Source organism: Neofelis nebulosa, chromosome 1, assembly GCF_028018385.1.
Source record: "Neofelis nebulosa isolate mNeoNeb1 chromosome 1, mNeoNeb1.pri, whole genome shotgun sequence".
Classification (NCBI taxonomy): domain Eukaryota; kingdom Metazoa; phylum Chordata; class Mammalia; order Carnivora; family Felidae; genus Neofelis; species Neofelis nebulosa.
This window is the reverse complement of record NC_080782.1, coordinates 135,863,147-135,883,455: the sequence shown is the minus strand read 5'-3', so window position 1 is coordinate 135,883,455 and position 20,309 is coordinate 135,863,147. Positions and strand designations below refer to the sequence as shown.

The window sequence follows — 20,309 nt, the reverse complement described above, 5'->3', positions numbered from 1 at the left end:
ATAAAAACACAGAATTGAAACTAAAAAGTTGGGCGAAGCAACTCTTGGTGTTTTGCCTCTTTCTGTCTCGGCTTCTCGAGGTCCTCAGTGAGCCAGTGCAAGGGAGCAGGGCTGGACCGACAGAGGTTCTCTTGCGAACATGGATGCTAATTTGTATTTCAAACCGAGTTCGCCGCGAGGATCAGTACAATTTAAAATAATAGAATCTGGTCATGTAATTCTTTTTATGCATCGAGCTGGATTTTCCCTCCAAATTAATCCTGTACCAGCAATGGATGGGCTGAAAACACAGGCACCAAGCACTTAGCTCACTTCCATCTGGCACGGCCATGTGAACACTTCGGTTGGCTTGCTTTTTTAATGAAGTGATTTCTAATGAAGCAAGCTGTGAATTTAATAGCTACCTTAAAACAGCTTCTTTGTAACTAAGCTTTAAGTAAAGAAGCAACTGCCAAATTAGCCACCGACACCAAGAGGAAAGTTCAAGACAGAACAACCACAAGGTGGAGGATTTCAGGCTGAGGTCATCTGGGATGTCATCTCAACCGCTGGCACCAAAGATGGTGTCCCAAGCCTGTGTGCAGGCTGGTGGCCCATCCAGAGACCTTAACCAGAGGTTAAGGAAGCGCCTGGCCAATGCTAACGGTGGCTGCAGGTGTAAGGTATCTGAACTGTTGTTATCCTGACCCCTCCCATGCCGGTACACCGTCTCTCTGTGGTTCATTTGCCGTGTGATTCTGAACCAGCCACTTCAGCTCACTTATAATGTGGGCACAACAGAAGGGATATCCTTGGGGTCGGTCTCTACTACCCAGAAAGAAAGATGCTGGTAGAAAAAAATGCACACAGAAAACTCTTAAAGGTGGGAGAAATCACCCAGTTTTGCAATCAAAGGTAAATGGCAGGCAGTTAATGCAAGAGGGCGAAGAGGGCCGGGTGGGTGCGAGCAAGAGGTAAGGCCCGGGTGAACTGCAATCACTCATCAGATCTAGGGATATTCAAATTCCTTTATAAAAAAGGTGTAGGAGCGCCTGGGTGGCTCAGTCGGTTAAGCAAGACTCGGTTTTGGCTCGGGTCATAGTGTCGCGGTTTTGTGGGTTCAGTCCCCACATTGGGCTCTGTGCTCCTGGCGTAGAGCCTACTTGGGATTCTCTCTCTTCTCCCTCTCTGCCCCTCCCCCGATCATGCTGTTTCTGTCTGTCTTTATATAAATGAAGAAACCCCAAAAAGATTCTTTAAAAAAAAACTGTTGATTGACAGAGCACACCTGAGCAAGCCAGTGTGTGAGCTCTGCTTTTCTTGACTGGGGAAGAAGCTAAGGCCTAAAGACTTGTCCAAGGTCTCCCTGCACATCGTGAGTGGCCAGCCCAACATGGGTTACAGAGACGGGACATTAAGCCCCGCTTGGCAAGGTCACTGGCATGGATTTCTCAGTGGGAGGGCCTCCACTCTGTTGTCCACAACATATACACAGGTTCCTCAACACACTCCCCTTTCTGGTAACGGATACTTCCTTTGTCTTTCACGCTACGAGTCCTTCCTCTGCTTTGTGAGGCCTTAGCCTCATCTGGAGCAGTTGAGAGAGTTGCCGCACATTAGGAGGGGCCCAGTAAGCTGGGGGGCACAGCAGGGGGAACCCACGCTCACCTGTCCTGAGCTCAGGTGGTGGCATCAGCCTGGGAGTGAGTGTGAGAAGTGGGAACTTCTTGGGGCGCCTGGGTGGCTCAGTCAGTTAAGCGTCTGACTCTGGGTTTCGGCTCAGGTCATGATCTCACAGTCGGTGAGTTCAAGCTCCAGGCACCTGACAGTGTGGAGCCTGCTTGGGGTTCTCTTTCTCCCTCTCTTTCTGCCCCTCCCCTACTCGTTCTTGCTCTCTCTCAAAATGAATAAACTTTTTTTTTTTTTTAAAGCAGTCTCCATTCTAATTTTTTTTTTGTTTAACATTTATTTATTTTTGGAAGACAGAGACAGGGTGTGAGCCAGGGAGGGGCAGAGACAGAGGGAGACACAGAATCCGAAGCAGGCTCTAGGCTTTGAGCTGTCAGCACAGAGCCTGAGACGGGGCTCGAACTCACGAACCGTGAGATCATGACCTGAGCTGAAGTCAGACCTTTAACCAGCTGAGACACCCAGGCGCCCCTCAAAATGAATACACTTAAAAAAAACAAAAAAAGAAGTGGGAACTTCTGTGGTTTCAACCGAAGTCCTTCCCTCCCACTTTACAGATGCCAGCATATGACTTTGTCGTCCCTTTTGTCCCTCCAGAACAGGACACAGAGTAGGAGAGAGAAGTCTGAGGGCAGTGCATGAGACCGGCTCACCTCTTCCTCACCGAGGGATTGTGACCTAATGCAACCATGGTAAATCTATGTCTTCCTCTATCCAAGGGTCAATATGGGCTTTTCTCCCCAAGACTATGGTGCAGTGTTTGTACAGTGGTTGGATTCCTAAAAGCTTGGCAGAGGCTCACCGGGCCTGAATTTTTCCCATTCGGCCTGATCCACCCTACTCCCGACCCTTTCTAACTTGGGCCAGCACTCTCCTGCTGAGTCCTGGAGTGCATGTTCTCCCCTCGCTGGCCACCTGGTCACCATGCACACAGGGCTGCAATCGCCTGTCCTTCCTCAAAACCCGATTTAGGACCAACGACTGAGCGGGAGCCAGGATTGGTCAGAATCTTCTCACGTGTCCTGTAGCTCAAAGCTGTGTCACTAGCGTGTCTTGTGTAAGATCTTGTCCTGCTGTGTCCAACTTGAGCCGTAAAGACGTGGTGTCACTTTCTTTGATTTACAACCATAGGCTGAAAGTATGAAAAAAGTTTGCAAGTGGGGGGAGGGGAGGTTCTCCGTTCTTGCATTTATTTAATGAGCAGACACCTCCTGACTGCCTATCACGTATAGTGATCATGGTCCAGCCACCTCCCTTACCAGGCTGCGCTCACGAATTGGCATGAAGAGGGGAGCATGCCTGCCTGCCTTCAAGGGATGGATTAGGTCGTACTCGTGCCTGGGAAGCGCCTTTAATCCCTTTATATCTCCTATGGTGTCATTCCCTAATTACCCCGATGCTAAAAAGGTTTGCTAATGAATATGAACACTCAGAAACCAAAAGCTCATCCATTCAATACATAGATGTATCGAAAATCGCCAAGCAATGTCACTGCCTAAGTCTGATACATACATATTCAGAGGGTTTGAGGGAAGTCTTAAATCTAGTAAATAGCAAATGCCAAGGTACAAAGTGGTTTCTCCCCAGCAGTCCAACTCTGCTTCCTGCTGTGTAGCTGGAGATTATACTGAATCCAGGGCACTCTTTAGAAGCATTTTCCTCGAATGACTTAAATATATGTATGTATGTATGTGTATATATATATATATATGTATATATATATATATGTAAATATATATGTGTATATATATATATATATATGATAAATAAAAAGTTTGGGAGAAAAAAAAAAAACCCTTAATCCTCCTCTCCCTAGCTTTACATCCCACTGTTCTGAGTAACTGATCTGTGTGAAAACATTATTGGTCTCATTGTAGCTAACCCTCTGAGTCACAGGGAACAGCTTTTAGATTGTTCATACAGTTCTTATCAATCAGCTGGGTCTGTGTAAAGGAACTAGAAGTATGGAAACCTAATCACTCCCTCTGAAAAATCACCACGTCTCCTTGATCAGAGGAAGATCAGAGCGCAGAAAGCCTCCCCCCACCCCAACCCCCCAGATTTGCACCATTTCCTGGCTATTTCATTTTAATCAGGACGTTGCTGAGCTGATCTATTACTTCATAAGTCCCCTGGGAAAGCGTGGGTGTTACGGATACATGTCTCAGGAAAGCCCAGTGCCAGATACTCCCATCAGTGGAAACTCATGTTGCAAGCGTGCTGTTTGCACGTAATAAGATGGGTTTCCTTGGCAAACTGCTCAATCAGATACACAATCACAGTGGTAGTTGGGAGTCAAGGCACACGTTTTTGGGAAAGCATCATGGTACTTTTATTGGGTTTCTGTATTTTTCCCTTTGTTATAAAAGAATGGCATCAGAGTTCAATTTACAGAGAGAAATGAGGAAAACTAAAAATGAGCAGGAAGGAGCCCATAAAACCACCCAGGCTGGTCATTCAGTGAATCCTTTTATGGTTAGTGGATGTCTATTTACTGCGTTCTACCAGGTCATTATTCTTGGGGATACTTTATCTGACAAATTGCCACTGGGTAAAATTTCCATCATCAATGAAAAATACGTAGCCTTTATAAGACAGAAGTACTAGCTGTGGAGGTGTGAAATGTGTCTTATCTGCTCTTCCTTTTTGCTACGTGCAGTTTGAACGCTTCCCTTTCAAGCTTTGGCTGATTGACACAGACCTGAAGAGATTTACATAAGCTGGACTGGAGGAAATTCACCCATATCCAAATAAACCAGATGATCACAGTGTAGTTCTCTTGTTATACTGGCTTACTTAGCAGGAAAAAAAAAATTAGGATATAAAATTGGCAGTGATTTTACCAGAGGAGACTAAATGATTTGGTCTGGCTGTGGAGGTAGGAAGGTTAGTAGATGGGCACACACAGAGTCACCTTATTGAGTTATAAATCAAGTACCATGAAATGCTCTCATTTTTAAGTGTGGGATAGAGCTTCTGAATGTATTTATAGAGACCAAGGATATAATGGAGAGCCCCCAGTTCATTGTCCTGCAGCTCTGAGAAACTGAGGCATGCCACACAGATGGACAGTGGCTAAATGGGGAGGTGATACCCACTTTGGAGGTGCTAATGAGAACCAGTCCCTTGATTTTGGCCATGATGGGTAGAAACTCGTAGACAGAAACCCTGGGTTTCTGATCGGTTACAAATGAACATCCAGCTGCTGGGTGCGGAGAGTGCAGGAAAGGAATGGATGGGGCAGTGTCTTCTCAACAGTGGAGATATGGAGGATGAGGTTTACTTTGAAGGAAGGACTGGGGGAGTTTATGGAAGAGTGTGAGAGTCTGAGGTATGACAGTGATTCTGACCACTGCTAACCCCTGGGTGCTGACAAATAACATTTATAAATGACTTTTTCAACCACTTCCTCTAGCAAACAAGAAGCTGTTATTATGATGTTGATTTTGAAATTCACTGTTATAGAATTTTCGTGCCTTAATGAGAAGGCAGATCCAACTGGTACGTAATGATTAACGCAATTGGAAGAGTGCAAACAAGAAATAAAGTAAAGCTACTCCGAATGCTTAACCCCAATAGGCAGGTTTTGCTGATTTTCCAGAAAAAAAATTCATGGTTATCTCGAGATAAAAATATTAAGCAAAGCTCAGTGTGGATAAGCCTGCCCTTTGGTAAGAGAGGAAAAGTCAATTAGTAATGTCATTTGTTTAAAACTATGCCTGCACCTGGCTCTCATTTGTCCTCCAGCTGAGAAACCAAAGACAACTTCTTTTTATTGCTTGTGGTCAAACAGCAAGTTCATTTCGCCATGGGATGATCAAACGGCCAGCCTCCCCCGGCTTGAGAAGGTTTGCCTTTCACTTTCAACTTGTTCAATCATCATTAACTCTGAAAAATGTCACATTCCATTTGTGCAATGAAAATTTCACCACTGGTGACCGTTTGGGTGAAGTTTTTGTAGGCATGGCCCTAAATCTTACAGAGCACCTCACACATTCTCAAGGTCATTTGCCCCGTTTCCTTGTTTAATGACAGTTGCCTAAGATCCCAGAGTCTGTGGCCAAGCATAGGCCACTTTGAAGAACCTTTGTGTAGAGGTACATGTTTCTGTCTCTGAGAAGGAAGGGGTTCACTGGGTGATTCGATGCAGGCAATTTAGCTGAGAAAAACCAAGATGTGTGCATGTGAAATGCACACGTGTGCACACACACACATACATACACACACGCATACACACACTGGGGTTTTTACCACGTGAAAATAAGACTCTTCTTTACCGGGGAGAGACCAGTCAAGACCACTGGATGCACAGCCCTTTTAAAGCAGAGTTGTTTTTTTTTTGTTTGTTTGGGGTTTTTTTTGTTTTTGGTTTTTAACTCTGGGAAGTTAGCTTCCCTGGAGAAGCCACAATACCAACTTGGGGAGGTTCCAGAAAGTTTCTGGAAAGGAGAAGTAGGCTTCTTTTTTAACTTTTGCCTTCGGGCTTGAGAAATCTTCCACCTCCCTTGTTTATTATTTAATTATGTACCTCCCCGTGCACCTTCTGCAGAGAAGTTCTGGAATGTAAATCCCAGTGAACGTGGCATGGGGCCAGATCCCTGACAGGCACTCTACAAATATGAATTTCTGAGAGTGGATGTCAAGCAGCAAGGCTGCTAAATTAAGAGGTCACTTGATCCAGAGTCTTAAAGCATAGGGTGAATTGAGGCAAGTCCAATAAATTTTATGCCATTTGGCAAGTAAGTCATTGCTAAAATAGGCCCCAGTTACAGGTCCTGATTAAATTCTCAAGGTCAAACCCAAGAGCATGTACATACAGTGTTCTCCAGAGCCTTAAGTGCTGAGGCGCTAACATACTGTTTTAAATAGTCTCTGAGAAGGGCGTCTTGATTTCTAGCTCTAGCTTAATGCCCAAGTTTCGCTGGGTCAGCTGCTGAAATAAAGAGTGGGTTATCAGCGGGTCTGGATTATAGGCACATAATCTTGATCTTGGTCTCTCTCAATTAGCTCCAGCTCATAATATATTAGAATAGTTATTATTGCTAACATCCAATTTTTAACTGTCTAATAGACATTGAGGGTAGGAGAGAGGGCAAAATAGTCTAGTGATATTTTCTACTTCCCCTAGCTAATGCATAGACCAGACCCTTGGTCTAACGTAGAAATGTGTGGCTCCTAAAATATGAAAGAGTGTCCTGCCATTTTAATAGCTGGGTTGAAACGCCTTCCTTTTAAGAAAAGAGATTCCAATATTAGGTTATTAACTGAAAAAAGCTTGTGTATAATTTCCTAAGAGAGATTTTTTTTTTTTATTCAAACACTTGGATATATACTTGGTATTCTTCTAAGTGCTTTAGAAATCTTAATTCATGTAATCCACATAGTAATTTCAAGAGGTAAAGTTACTTACCTAAGGTCATGGCACTACTCAAATCCAGGAAGTCTGGGTCTGTATCCATTATACTATGCAGCTGTATTTTTTTCACAGAGACCTCGCAGAGTACGCAAGCCAAATGCCCACGTATCTGTTGCTTCAACTGGGGCAGAGGGTATGCAAAGCGAAAGTATTGTCTCACTTCTCGGGAATGGGAAAATGGACAGCAACTTTATAAACTTCCCCTTTCTCCTCACACTGCTTTCCCATCTCCTGTCTCCACTTCATGGAGATCACTTTTCTACTGTCAGCTCCAGAGTGAGCTCGTGAGCCGTTTCTGTCTGTGTCACGCAAACACACGCACACGCACACACACACTTACACATTGCTCTCGCTGTGCTTCATTGAGCTGCGTGGGGTTTGTGATCTGGGCATCAAAGCAGACATCATTTGCTCATTAGAGCTAAGTTTTCAGGACGTGCCCCAATTACTGACCTCCACTAACGGCCTGGGTTTGCGCTCGACTGCAAACTTGAAGTGGCAGAGTTCACAGTAGCTGGTGTTTGAGGATGACAGCCAGTGCTCCAGGCAGCTCCGATGAATTGTCCCCAAGGTCCCTGTGCATTCGCAGGGAGAGAGCAAGTCCTCTTGGCTGCTGCCCTCGTGGCAGATTCTGCACATCGGCCGGTCATTGAAGGGGCTGCAAGAGAAGGAGGGGGGCCTGCTGGTCACCAGGCTGGAGACCATCACCAAGAGGATGGTCCTCTGGCTCTGCGTCCCTCAGACCCTCCCCAGTGGCAGCTGCTCCAACAGACACTTGCTTTCAAACCCTAGATGTATGCTCTGTGTACATGGAGGGGGAGGGGTCCTTGGGCATCTCCCTTCGCCAATATAAAGAAGCAGGGGATGGCCCGGGGCCAAAAGTGGGTGAAAGCGAGCAGTGTGTTATTTTTGTCTTGGACGTGAATGTTGTTCAGGCAGACTCCCGATCGAAAAATAAAAACTACTCCTCACCCTTAAAAACAGAAATTGTTTTGAAAAGACATCAACTGTAGTTTCCAGGCAAACTTCGTCTTTTGAATCAAGCCAGGACACTTGGAAAAACTCACGGGTTCTTTTCCTTTCTCCTTTCATAAGGGTGGGAGAATGAGGGGTGGGAAGTTAACTGGCAGCTAGCTCTCAAGCTGTTGCATAGAACTGAGGTCTGAACCAGAGCCGTGAGCTGAGCAGCAGGTGATCCTTTGAGCTTTCCTAGGATGCTAAAGATACTAAGCTCAACACAAGTAACGGGTGTGTCCCACAGAGGTGGCCTGAGTCTAGAGCTCTGCCATGAATTTAGAAAAACCAGCCCTGCACATTTCTTGAAGGCACATGGTGTGGTGGTTCCTGAGGCAGGTTCTGGAGTGGTGCCTGGGCCTGAACCCCAGCTCTGGTGCCTACCCATACTGGCTAATTTGGCGCGATTAATGTCATGTCTCTGTATGTTAGTTTCCTCATCTCTAAGACAGGCACAAAGAATGGTGCCTTCCTCTTTTTTTTTTTTTTTTTTTAATATGAAATTTATTGTCAAGTTGGTTTCCATACCCAGTGCTCATCCCAACAGGTGCCCTCCTCAATACCCATCCTCCCCTCCCTCCCACCCCCCATCAACCTTCAGATTGTTCTCAGTTTTTAAGAGTCTCTAATGGTTTGGCTCCCTCCCTCTCTAACTTCTTTTTTTCCTTCCCCTCCCCCATGGTCTTCTGTTAAGTTTCTCAGGATCCACATAAGAGTGAAACCATATGGTATCTGTCTTTCTCTGTATGGCTTATTTCACTTAGCATCACACTCTGCAGTTCCATCCACGTTGCTACAAAGGGCCATATTTCGTTCTTTCTCATTGCCCTGTAGTACTCCATTGTGTATATAAACCACAATTTATCCATTCATCAGTTGATGGACATTTAGGCTCTTTCCATAATTTGGCTATTGTTGAGAGTGCTGCTATCAACATTGGGGTACAAGTGCCCCTATGCATCAGCACTCCTGTATCCCTTGGGTAAATTCCTAGCAGTGCTATTGCTGGGTCATAGGGTAGATCTATTTTTAATTTTTTGAGGAACCTCCACACTTTTCCAGAGCGGCTGCACGAATGGTGTCTTCCTCTTGTGTGACTGTGAGAAGTGACAGTTCAAATCAGAAGCTTAGAATAGGGACCAGCCTGCAGTACATGCGTAGTTAGTGGTAACTATTTCCGCTCGCAGAAAAACTCAGGTCAGGAAAAGTCCAATGACATGGCCCTCATCAGGGAAGTTAGTGGCCAATGGAGGGCTCAAACTGACATAGCCTCACCTCCCAGTGCACACTGTGTCTTTGTGAGAGGACCATTCCTTTCTGACCGACATCTTATATTGCTTCTCATATTTTTCTTTACTGGGCATTAGGTTTTAAACTATGTTATCACTGTATGTGCCAACCTGAAGAACAGCCTCTGCACCGGTCCTCGCCCAACCTAGACCCATCCCTCTCTTTGACACCATCTTTGGTCCAAATGGAAATGGCCATGGAAGTAACTGCTGTTTCCCAAAGACCTTTCTGGGATGATCCTGGGAACAAGTGAAGGTTTAAAAGAGGAAAAACATCTTCCCACTTGCCCGGAAGTGGGATCCACTCATGCTCAGGGCTGAGAGAAGAAAGTTTAAGGAGTAGAGTTGACTTTGTCTCTGACTATTCCTGGCCTCCTTCATTCCCACTGAGCCAAATGCACGTGAAAGTCGAAAATCGTCTGGTTTACCTGAGCACCTGGTAGAACACGTGAAAATGCCTGATCTGTGCGCCTGCGCGCATGCACACACACAGACAGACAGACAGACACACACAGACACACACACACACACACACTCACACAACTGGCTCATAGGTCTAAGCCTGTTCTTCTGATTAAACAAGGTGTCTGAAGGCTTCAGGGTACACCCGGTCAGCTGTCTGAGTTAGCAGGTGAGCAATGGTGCTCATTGCCTCATCATATTCTGAGTCCTAAACCAATTGTTAGAAGCTTTCTGAGAGGTGGGAACATATATATTGACTTTCTTCTACTTTATCCCTTTGCTAGCTGCACAGATTGGCAGAAGGCGGTGTGTGGGGAATGTTTACAAGATGCATGAGTGTGTAAGTCTGTGTCTGGTGGCTTCTGTGTCCAGGCTGGGGTAACAGAAAACGCTGTGGTGCTACCCATAGTCCTGCTGCAGGTGCATGTGGGCCTGTATCTCTACTGTAGGGCTTGGTTGCGTTCCTCAGACAAAGATAAGCAGTCAACATGTGAGTTACTGGCCCAACCTTCCAGAATCAGGAGTGGCGGTGCCGGCATCTTAGGGCAGGTCCAGTGTTGACAGGCATTTTACATTAGTAGATCAAAGTTGCACGTAACTGTTCTGCAAGAAAGCTGGAGAAGCCAAGGAGCATGTATTGGCTGGACAGCCCATGGCTCTCAGTCTGCCACCAGACAAGGGGAGAGCTCCAGGGACCAAGTGCCGGCCTGGATAAGCCACCTTGGGGCTGCTCAGAGCCCACGGCCTTGCTTTGTTTCATCATCCAAGGGAGACAAGCTGTGGGGGCAGGCAGGGTATGTTGTGAAGGATCAGGGGTGAAGGGCCCATGGGGCGCAAAGGAGGGGGCAACAGAAGTGCCCCCCCTCCCGAGTGGGGACATACCACAGAAGCGACTCACCCAGGAATAGTGCTCCCACCAGGCGGTGCAGATTAGCACAAACACTAGGAAGGTCACTTCAGAAATTGTGCCCACAAGTCTAATCACTTTGGCTTTGTCACCGGAATTCAGGTGCCTCCTTCCCTCCTTTCTAACAAAGAGCTACCTTTGTTAGCACATGGCGACAGAGAGTGTAATTTACCATAGCATTGTCCAAATAACACAGGTAAAGAAAGCCATCCTGTGTCCTGTGGGATCCTTCCCTGCCTGGCTCTCTGAAAGTGTTTTAAGTGGAGAACTCAGGAGTGTGGATTTTAGCGTTACGCCCCATTGCTATAGAAACGCTGATCAGAGAACTTGTATAGTTTTTTCTTCCCTCAGCACCTCCTCTCACCTGACACAAAGCCCTGAGCACTGTTTACATTCCTTTTAGCATCCTGCATCTGACAAAGAGTGCTCCCGCTCAGTTACAGATTCATTTATTTAATAGCGGTACTACCTCTGGGTGGCAAGTGTCCGCACTACTGTTGACAGCAGCTGCCCGTCCTTGGCCGAAACTTGCATGACATACTGCGGCTGCCCATTCACGAGGCTGCCACAGTCGTCCACGGTCTTCACCACGGGCGCAGCCGAGCTGGTGCAGTCTGGCAGCACTTCCGGCAGGTGACTGCAGCGGCTGGTTGTCATGGTAACAGACAGCAATTACTCTGCTAATGGCTTCCACGTTCATGCAAGATTTCCATCTAGGAGAGATCAGAAAACAGTTTACTTGGGCAGGGTGGTTAATAGAAAATGGAGAACTACGGGCCACCAACATCGCCGTGTCGTCATTTAATAGGAATAACACGGGGAGCCTAGACGTGGTGCATTATCTTGTTACCATGTAACACGTGTGTGCACACACACAGAACCCACGAGAAACAGTGGATGTGGTTGTGAACAAGATGGCGGGCATACGTAAATAGCAGTGTACGTGAACATTTAGGATCCCTGCTCTTGGAGGGGAGAGGGCCTGATGGCTCTGGAGCCAGATCTGAAGAGGAGATAAGCGGTTCTCTTGCTCTGTGCCAGAGAAGCAATAAGTCTTTGTTGACACTCTCTCAAAGTTACTAGAATCTTTATTAAAACCGCTCGCAACTCTTTTTTTCTTGTAAGCAATTTATTTTCCATTCGGCTTCATTCTGAGATGCTAAGATTAAAAAAAGAGAGTAAGGGAAAGAAAAAAAAAAAAGACTTTGGCCAAGTAGCACCTTCTAGGACAATATTTGCCAAAGTGAATCGTTCAATTAATGTACCACATTTCTGACCATTGCCATATCTGTGTCCCATAATACAATTATCTACTTAATATATCTTGACAATTAACTTCCTTTAAAAACTTAACCTATTTTAGCCTTGTCTTAAATAGTTATTCATGAGAAATGATTAGTTGGATGAGCTCGTTATATTTTTTCCTAATGGACATCACAATCAAGACATTAGAGGGGCGCCTGGGTGGCTCAGTCGGTTAAGCGGCCGACTTCGGCTCAGGTCATGATCTCGCGGTCCGTGAGTTCGAGCCCCGCATCGGGCTCTGTGCTGATAGCTCGGAGCCCGGAGCCTGTTTCAGATTCTGTGTCTCCCTCTCTCTGACCCTCCCCCGTTCATGCTCTGTCTCTCTCTGTCTCAAAAATAAATAAATGTTGAAAAAAAAAAAAAAAGACATTAGAATTGAGTTTTTGTTAGTGGAATACCTAAAATCCAGGGACACTGCATCATCATAGAGGAACGCAAGAAATGATGACGAATGAGCTCTCTACAGGCTCTTAAAATCCATTCTTAGTAAAGGCCTTGCCTCCCTGACACACAGTCTGTCACAGAGCCTGCATGGAATTCTGTCCCTGATCGGTGTGGTGGGGGCTTGAACCAGACCTCAAATTCAAAGCACCCAGATGCACCGGTGTGAGCAACCCCACCGTATCCAGTAACAGGTCTGCATGTGATACATGAGAAACAGACGTCTTTACAGAAACTTGCAGGCGTTGAATCTCACCTCTAGGAATATGGCTATTTCTGCCCAGCCTGCTCATCTCAAGCTCCGGAGCCCATGACAGCCCAGACTCTATAGACAGAGGCAGGATTGGTTGACGGATGGAGTTCACATCAATAACCAGACTGGATGGTAAAGGCCCCAAATCAAAATAAATCCACCTCACAGCCCCCGAAGGATTTTTGGAATTCCTCAATGGGTTGCTTTCTCCTAGCTGTTTCTCCTGGTTATTATACAGTACTTGACTCCTATGGGTCTGGGAAACAGGATCATCCCAACTTCCAGAACAATCTGCATCTACTGGACGTTGTTAGGATGAGAACATAGTGCTTGCAGGTGAACTTGAACTGACACTATCCCTCCCGAAAAGCACATGTCAAGGAGCCTGGCCAGCAGGGGCAACTGGACAGGAATGGAATTCCCTCCTTGTGCTGAGGTGTCTGGCTGGCCTTGCTCCAGCATGTTCCTGTTCCTGTCCTTGGCCGTCACCATTCCTCTTAGTGTTTGTGATCTGGCCTGTCCTGGGAGACCTCTGGAAGCCGGAAGTGAGGACGGGGTAGTGGACAACCAGCCCTGGTCAGAGGCCCGATGTAGGGGCACAGACAGGGCTGTCCCCACATGTTGTCGTCACCTCCCTGGTGGGCTTTCCAACCACCAGGCACTGGGCAGTCAAGGACACACCCTGATAATTAGCCAGTGTGGTTTTGCTTTTTATCTTTTATTATTTTTTAAAAGTTTCTTCATTTATTTTGAGAAAGAGAGAGAGGGAGTTTGAGCATGCGTAGGGGAGGGGCAGAGAGAGAGGGAAACAGAATCCCGAGCAGACTCTGTGCTGTCAGCCCAGAGCCTGAAGCGCGGCCCAAACCCACGAACCATGAGATCATGACCTACGCTGAAACCAAGAGTCGGACACTTTACCAACTGAGCCACCCAGGTACCCCTAGTTTTGCTTTTTAAATAGGATTTGTTGCCTTTGTTTGTTTGTTTTTAACACTGTAAAAGCCAGAAATGTATGTTATAGAAAGTACAGAAAAGTACAAAGAAAACAACACGACTCACAGATGATCCCACCACTTGGATAACCACAGTAAACTTTCTGGGTGGATGTCTTTTTAATTTTTGGCAGGGTTGACAGGGCGGAGTTGATTTGTAACTGAGGCCAGATATTTTTTTTTTTTTTTTAGTAATTGAGTTATAGTAGCTCTCAGGCCACAGAACAAAAGGATGTTCAAAGACCGACTTCTAAAACTCTGTCTAATCCCCCTTCCCTATCCCTGCTCTTATAAAACCCCATTGACATGATTTTAAATTCTAATAATGCCTCCTAGTCACCAAGTGTAACTTCCTGGCACAGCTCTCTTGCCTCACAAGGCAGCCATAGATAAAGAGCCAGGGGTGTGTTGGCAGGAAAAGCAGACACAGTGACCTTCTTGCCGCATGGAATCATTATATCTGGATGCATTCTGAGAGTCTGTTTTCAGGTTCTGCATAACTTCAACTCCTAGGACCAAACGCTCCCTCCCTATGCTCAATGGCATGGGAAGGAGGCAGAGGAGAGGTGCACAGAGGGAGAAGATGAGACCCAGGCAGTCAGTAATTAAGCTAACTCTAGTGACGGGACATCACTCAGGCACACAATGTCCCCAAGTTCGTTCACTTATAACCCAGATTAAGTTCTCATCAAAGGAAGCAATTCTAAATATATGACCTAAATCTGCAATAAAATGCCCTTACAACAATTCAAGAAGTAGAGTTCCCTTTAAACTTATTTTATATCTGTAATTTTACTTCTGGGTGATATACTTCATCATTTAATTTCCCTTCTCAAAGGCAAAAGGGATCATCAGTGGTCTGATCAGTTCATTTCATTCACAGTGGGTGCTGGGCACGGAGTTGAGCATAAAGGGAAGGAAGGCTCCTCTACGTTGCCTTCTCCTGCAAGCAAGCCCTGAACCCAACTTGGGACCTGATGGATACGATGCTCCAGTCCAGCACTCACTGAATACACCATCATATTCACAGACCACCATGCATCAGAATAATCTTGAGGTACCAAGCCTGGCATGCCCATGATGAGTTCGCACACTTTGAAGAGATCATGTCTTTTTTTTTTTTAATGTTTATTTATTTATTTTGAGGGAGATAGCACAAGCAGGGGAGGGACAGAAAGACAGGGAGGGAGAGAGACAGAGAGAGACAGAGAGACAGAGAGACAGAGAGAGAGAGAGAGAGAGAGAGAGAATCTAAAGCAGGCTCCAGGCATGCTCAACATGGAGCCTGAGGTGGGGCTTGATCCCACGACCACGAGATCATGACCTGAGCCAAAATCAAGAGTCAGACACTTAATCCACTGAACCACCCACGGGTGCCCCTACAAGATCATATCTTGAATTGAAAATTGGATAGAAGGGATTATGCAGAGCATGGGCACCTGAGATCATGGTGGGAAGGGCTAAGTTGGTTCTGACCCCACAAGAGTGGATCTAGTCATCTCCCCAGGTGGAGGAGGAGGAGACTGTCCCCAGTCTCAGTCAAAAGGAAGCACAGAGGCCTAGACCAGGCCTGGGGCAGGAGTGGGCCTGTGTAGGCTGCATGCACCAATTGGCATACATATGTTGCACCGGGGGCAGTGACAAATGGCCCACTGCATTTCCCTGTCTCCTTTAGGGCCACTTGGGAAAACAGCAGGCTGTTGCTGTGGACGCTGGAAAGAGCTGAGCTGTCGGTTTGCAGCCTAACTGGGCTTCCACTGGTCTTTCTGCAAAATTTCAAGCACCAATTCGACCGCTTTCTTATCAACACTGCTGCTCTTGTGGGAACATGTCTTCCTGGTTCAGCCAAGAATTCTGCTGTCTGGGATTGTTCAGGACAAAACCACAGTGCCCGTGGGGGGTGGTGTGTCTGTGTAAACTTGAACATCAGATTGCACTGGTAGGGCAGGTCCTTTGTTGGCCAGGCTTGACACCTTGTATTCTTTCTTTCTCAGGCTGTGAATAGAACATGATTTGGCATCGGCCAAATCCATCTGCACAGAGTGAAAAGGAAGGCGCTAGGTGCAGGAGAGGGAGCCGGCAAAAGAGGAGGGAGTGGCTAAATGAATGAAAGCCTGATGAGACCATTGTGAAGATTAAAAAGGCCTATTTGTTAAACTGTGACCCCTTTAAAGGACAGTACAGGTTTTACCAAAGCAAGAACCCAGCCGGGCTACGGCTAATTGCTGCCATGTTTCTGAACGGTCTGCCTTTGGTAAGTGATTTCCATGGGAACATGGCTGGCACCACGAGGATGCGGCCGGAAGACGTGGGGGAGGGGAAGGCAGGGGCCCTCTGTTCACCTCCTCAGCCCCCCTGGCCCCAGCAGTCCCTGAAACCTCCCTGAGGATCACAGAGTTCCGGGAGGAAGCTCTGTTCTCGGAGGCAGGGCACCCACGCCTGCACCCTGGCTCATTGCTCACCTGGCTAAATCACTTAGCCTCTCAGCCTTTGCTGAGACCTCTTGCGTATTTGGAATAAAGGCACTAATATTCCTGAGCCACTTGATCGGGTTGTTTGTGAGGCCTAAAATAATACATGTGAACACGCTCCGTAAACTGGGATGAGCCGCGTGCAGGGGACTATTGCCACATTAACCTTAATTCCTGCTCTTTTTCTAGGCTGAGTTGCATCTTGTTTCTCTCTTTGAAAACTCCCTTCCCCCGTGGCTGGTCAGTTTCCACCATGCTGTACCTCTGGATCATGCTTGAGCTCTGACGTTGTACTGCTCCGTCTCTCTTGGTGGGGGAGCACGAAGGGACCCTCTTCCCTGAACATCTATTTCTCTTCCTCAGCCCTGTCTCCTTCAGATCCCTGCACACAGGTTGTCACTTGTCCATGATGAATATTTAGTGAAGGTATGTATTATGTTTGAGATATTTGGGTTTATTTGTTACAGCAGCTGCCATTCCCTTAGCTTATCTAGTATGTGATAAATATACTAGGAAATAAAATGCAAGCCACGCCTCCAAGTGCCTGCTTCTATCAGAACTGTATTTTCAGCGGAAACTCAACTTGAATCTTTTAGTTGTAGGACAACAAGATGTCTGGGGGAGGAATCTGTTACGTTGGCACCTCTGTTTGGGTGTACAAGTTATCATGGGGTTTAAAGGTGAAAATAAGAGCATGAGAGTATGTGTGTTAGCTGGCACTAACCTGGTCAGGAAGGCTGCCTGGGCAGTGGACTAAGCAGGCCCAAGCCTGGAGAGGCAGTCTGTGTCAAGAATGGACCAACAAATTCAATGCTAGTAATTCCTGAGATTTTTAAGAAGCACGCTCCTCAGGTCTCAATATGTTCTAGAAGGGTACCCTGTCACTCTCACAACCAGAGTCGGTCCACAAAGCAAATCCAAGAAGCAAATGTATTCATTGTTTTGTCCGCTCAAAGAAATATTTTCTGAGAGATTACTAGGTACTCCTTTGAAGTTGCTGATGGTGTAGTGTCCAGACCTTTCAAGCCAGGCTTTGCATTTCTTGAGGAATGTTTCCCAGACCCTCTTCGGGGCTGCAGAGCCATGAGGGCAAGGCATCTTTCCACTGGCAATCATGCCTTTGCTTACTCGGGGGAAACTGCCCTAAATTTGTGGGGGGCTGGAGGATGGAAATGCACAACTGAGGAATGGCTCGATGGGTTTCTGCTCCCACAGAACTGCACATCATTCACCCTGGTCCAGGATTCAGAAGGTGGACCTCAGTTTTACATGATACTTGCCTCAGGAAGTATCTCTAAAACGTCCCTTCGCCTTCCTAGAGGGGCTGCATACTCAGGGGGGCAAGGCCTCCAATGATGAGACCAATGAGCAGGCAGGACAAGTCAGTTGGTGATTGAAACGAAAAAAAAAAAAAAAAAAGCAATAAAGGCTGTCCAGGAACTTCCCCCTCTGAGGGAGACTTTTAGACTCTGAATTCTAAGAACAGTCTCTGAGAATCAGAATGCTCTTTGATAGAACATTTCCCTGGCTTTTGAGGCATGTTATAACCAGGCAGTGCCCTGCATGCCTGATGAACTGACTTGGGAGTATCTGGAATGTTCAGACAAAATGAAGGCAGGCGGGAAATCACACACTGACCTTCCTTTCCAATGAAAATGGAGCAAATGACTAATTTCAAAACCATTAACATGTAAAAGCGGCATATTTCTTCTGAGGACAGGGCACAAAGGCTCTCTAAGGAGATTGCTGGGACATGATTACCAGCAACATTTAAGTTTTCAAAAACACGCCAAGGAGGCTATTCACTAAGAGTGGGTAGCGGTAAAGTAGCTGCTTCATTAAACTGAAATAGCCTCGGCAGGGCTGTGCTTACAGACCCACGCTACCAAATTATACGTTTCTTTTCTGGATGCTTCACTGACCTCATTATGTGGAGCGGAGGGTTTGTCATTCCAAATAAAGTGACCGTCCAAGTCTTTACAAACATGTCCGTCAGGCGCCTCATGAGACTGCACACTGCCACACTGCCTGGCCCAGTGGATTAAAAAACAAAAAAGCAAAAAACAACAACAACAAAAACACTTGCCTTTTTGTTTTCTCATTATGCTCCGCTTATGTGCGCGCTGTCACACTTGCATAGCAGAGTAAGCAGGCGAAATGCTGGTTTCCGAGCATTAAGGAGGTTTTGATGTGGGGGGGTAAAGACACTTTCTTGAGGAAAGCGTAAACACCGGTGATGAATCAGGCGGGGGGGGGGAAAATCCAGACTAGCATGAAGGCAAGTTGGATCCAGAGAGTTCCAGTCACACAGTGTCTTTTTGAAAGTGACACACGGAGTTATTTATCCCTTCCCTGTTATTAGTTTTGATTCTCCATCCATGTTGTTATTTTTGACTTTCAGCCACAAGAAGCACCAGAAGTATCAGGCTAATCTTTTTTTTTTTTTTTTTTTTCATTTAAAATTACTAATTTTCTCTTCAGGCAGGTAAAATCCTCTCGTTCTGCTGAAGGCAAATCAAGTAACAATTATAGTGTTTATACATATTTTTTCCCCCTCAAGAAGTACTCATAAAATTAATTCGGATTTTGGAGGCTATCCATTTTTTCATTTAATTTTAATTATATAGATGAAAATGGCAATTAAAAATCCCACAACTGCCTTGTGTGTTCAAAGACACAGCGGCAGCTGAGTCACACTTGCAAGTGACAACAGGACCCGGGACACAGACCCCTGCTTCCCGAGGCGGGGGTGGGCGTGGGGCAGGGCTCTCTGATGAGTCCTGGGGACCGGGAAGCAATCAGGACACATCAGAAATGTTTAAGTGACAAGTTGAAAAAACCACAGAGGGGAGCAGGCAAAAGAGAGTAAGACATTCCCGGGACATCACAGGGAGATGAAAAGAAAAGCGTATTCTTCAAATGACATTCAGCATGCCTAGCACCCAACAGCTGCCTGTCTAGCCTAAGGAAAAGTGTGGAGGGTACAACACGCTAACCAGGATATCTGGTGATACAGGGGGTGTTTCAGCTCCAAAGGAGGGCAGAATAAACCCTAAGAACCAGAAGTCCCCGGGCTGTCGCCTCACTCATATTCATTTTCTACCAGCATCCAGGTGAATGCCCACCATAAAGGAAGTTGTACCTCACTCACCTTTTCTGTGCAAACAGCCCTGTGCCCGGTGTGTAGGTGTGCCTAACCTCAGCCTCCCACCCCCGAGAATAAAGCCAGCTGTTAGCGTATTTTCAGCCCGGGTGCCTTGGGGCTTTCCCCATTTGCATTTCACCAAGACCATGGGGAGGCTGCACTCTTGCCCTCTCCCAGGGTCATGTCCAAGCTCTACGTTCTGCCAGGTTCTGGGGGCCCAGGCCTCACTTCAGGCCCTTGAGGTCCCAAGAGACTTGGCTCCATTACCCTTGCTTGGCTTTGGCGCAAGGTTGACTTAAGCGACTCAACTTGGTGAGGAGTATTAAGGCAAGCACAGAGTAAAGATGAAAACTCTTTGGATCTCGCTTTTCAGCCCTGTGTTTGGCATTACAGAGGGACTCCCTATAGTGTGCTTCATAACATTAAAAGCCTCCCAAATTCCACATGTGCTTATTATCTCACATGTGCTCTAGAGACGTGCCAGAGTCTCTGGGTGTCTTTGCGTTGCTTTTGTACACATTTGGCTTTGGGGTCAGGAGCACTCTGGGATGGTGGGGGGAAGGGGACAGAGCCCTGGCTTATAACTGCCACCCAGCGCTTATGAATGGACGAGACTTACCCGGAGCTAAGCCTCATTTTCCTCCCTGACACTGAGGATCTGGGATAGGTGTGTGCCTGGCATGTGGAAGGCACTTGGTAACAGACAGTGCTTAAGACTGTAGTGCAGCGGGGTCAGCTTACAACAGCTGGGGGCCAGGGAGGGTGTGAGGGGTTCCTTCCAGATCCCTTGCCTGGCCCATCCCCTCTACAAGCCCTCCTTGCTACCCTCGCATCTGCCCAAGCAAACATCTCACGGAAGCACAACTGCTGACATCTGCTTTGACAGTCTTGTGTAAATATAGCTAAAAAGCACAAAAACATCCCCCTGGAATGACTCTTCTTGGCC

At 46.6% G+C, this 20,309-nt stretch overlaps 1 protein-coding gene and 1 long non-coding RNA gene across 8 annotated transcripts in view; one reads left to right on the top strand and one right to left on the bottom strand.

Moving 5' to 3' along the window:
* MARCHF3 (membrane associated ring-CH-type finger 3) overlaps positions 1-20,309 on the bottom strand; it is a 150,107-nt gene that overhangs the window by 25,995 nt on the left and 103,803 nt on the right. For both annotated transcript variants that reach the window (XM_058737341.1, XM_058737349.1), the window contains exons 2-3: positions 11,226-11,469; positions 7,538-7,742 (exon numbers count right to left, since the gene is read on the bottom strand). In XM_058737341.1, the coding sequence (XP_058593324.1) occupies positions 7,538-7,742; positions 11,226-11,413 (393 nt within the window). In that variant the 5' untranslated portion in view covers positions 11,414-11,469. The remainder of the gene's footprint in view (positions 1-7,537; positions 7,743-11,225; positions 11,470-20,309) is intronic.
* Positions 1,985-20,309, top strand: part of LOC131516435 (uncharacterized) — a 57,865-nt gene continuing 39,540 nt past the window's right edge. For 3 of the 6 annotated variants that reach the window (XR_009264073.1, XR_009264068.1, XR_009264074.1), the window contains exons 1-2: positions 1,985-2,360; positions 15,423-16,644. This is a non-coding gene — a long non-coding RNA (uncharacterized LOC131516435). Of the gene's footprint in view, positions 2,361-14,630; positions 14,805-15,422; positions 16,645-20,309 lie in introns of all 6 variants that reach the window. The other 3 variants (XR_009264075.1, XR_009264069.1, XR_009264071.1) reach the window with 3 other exon arrangements.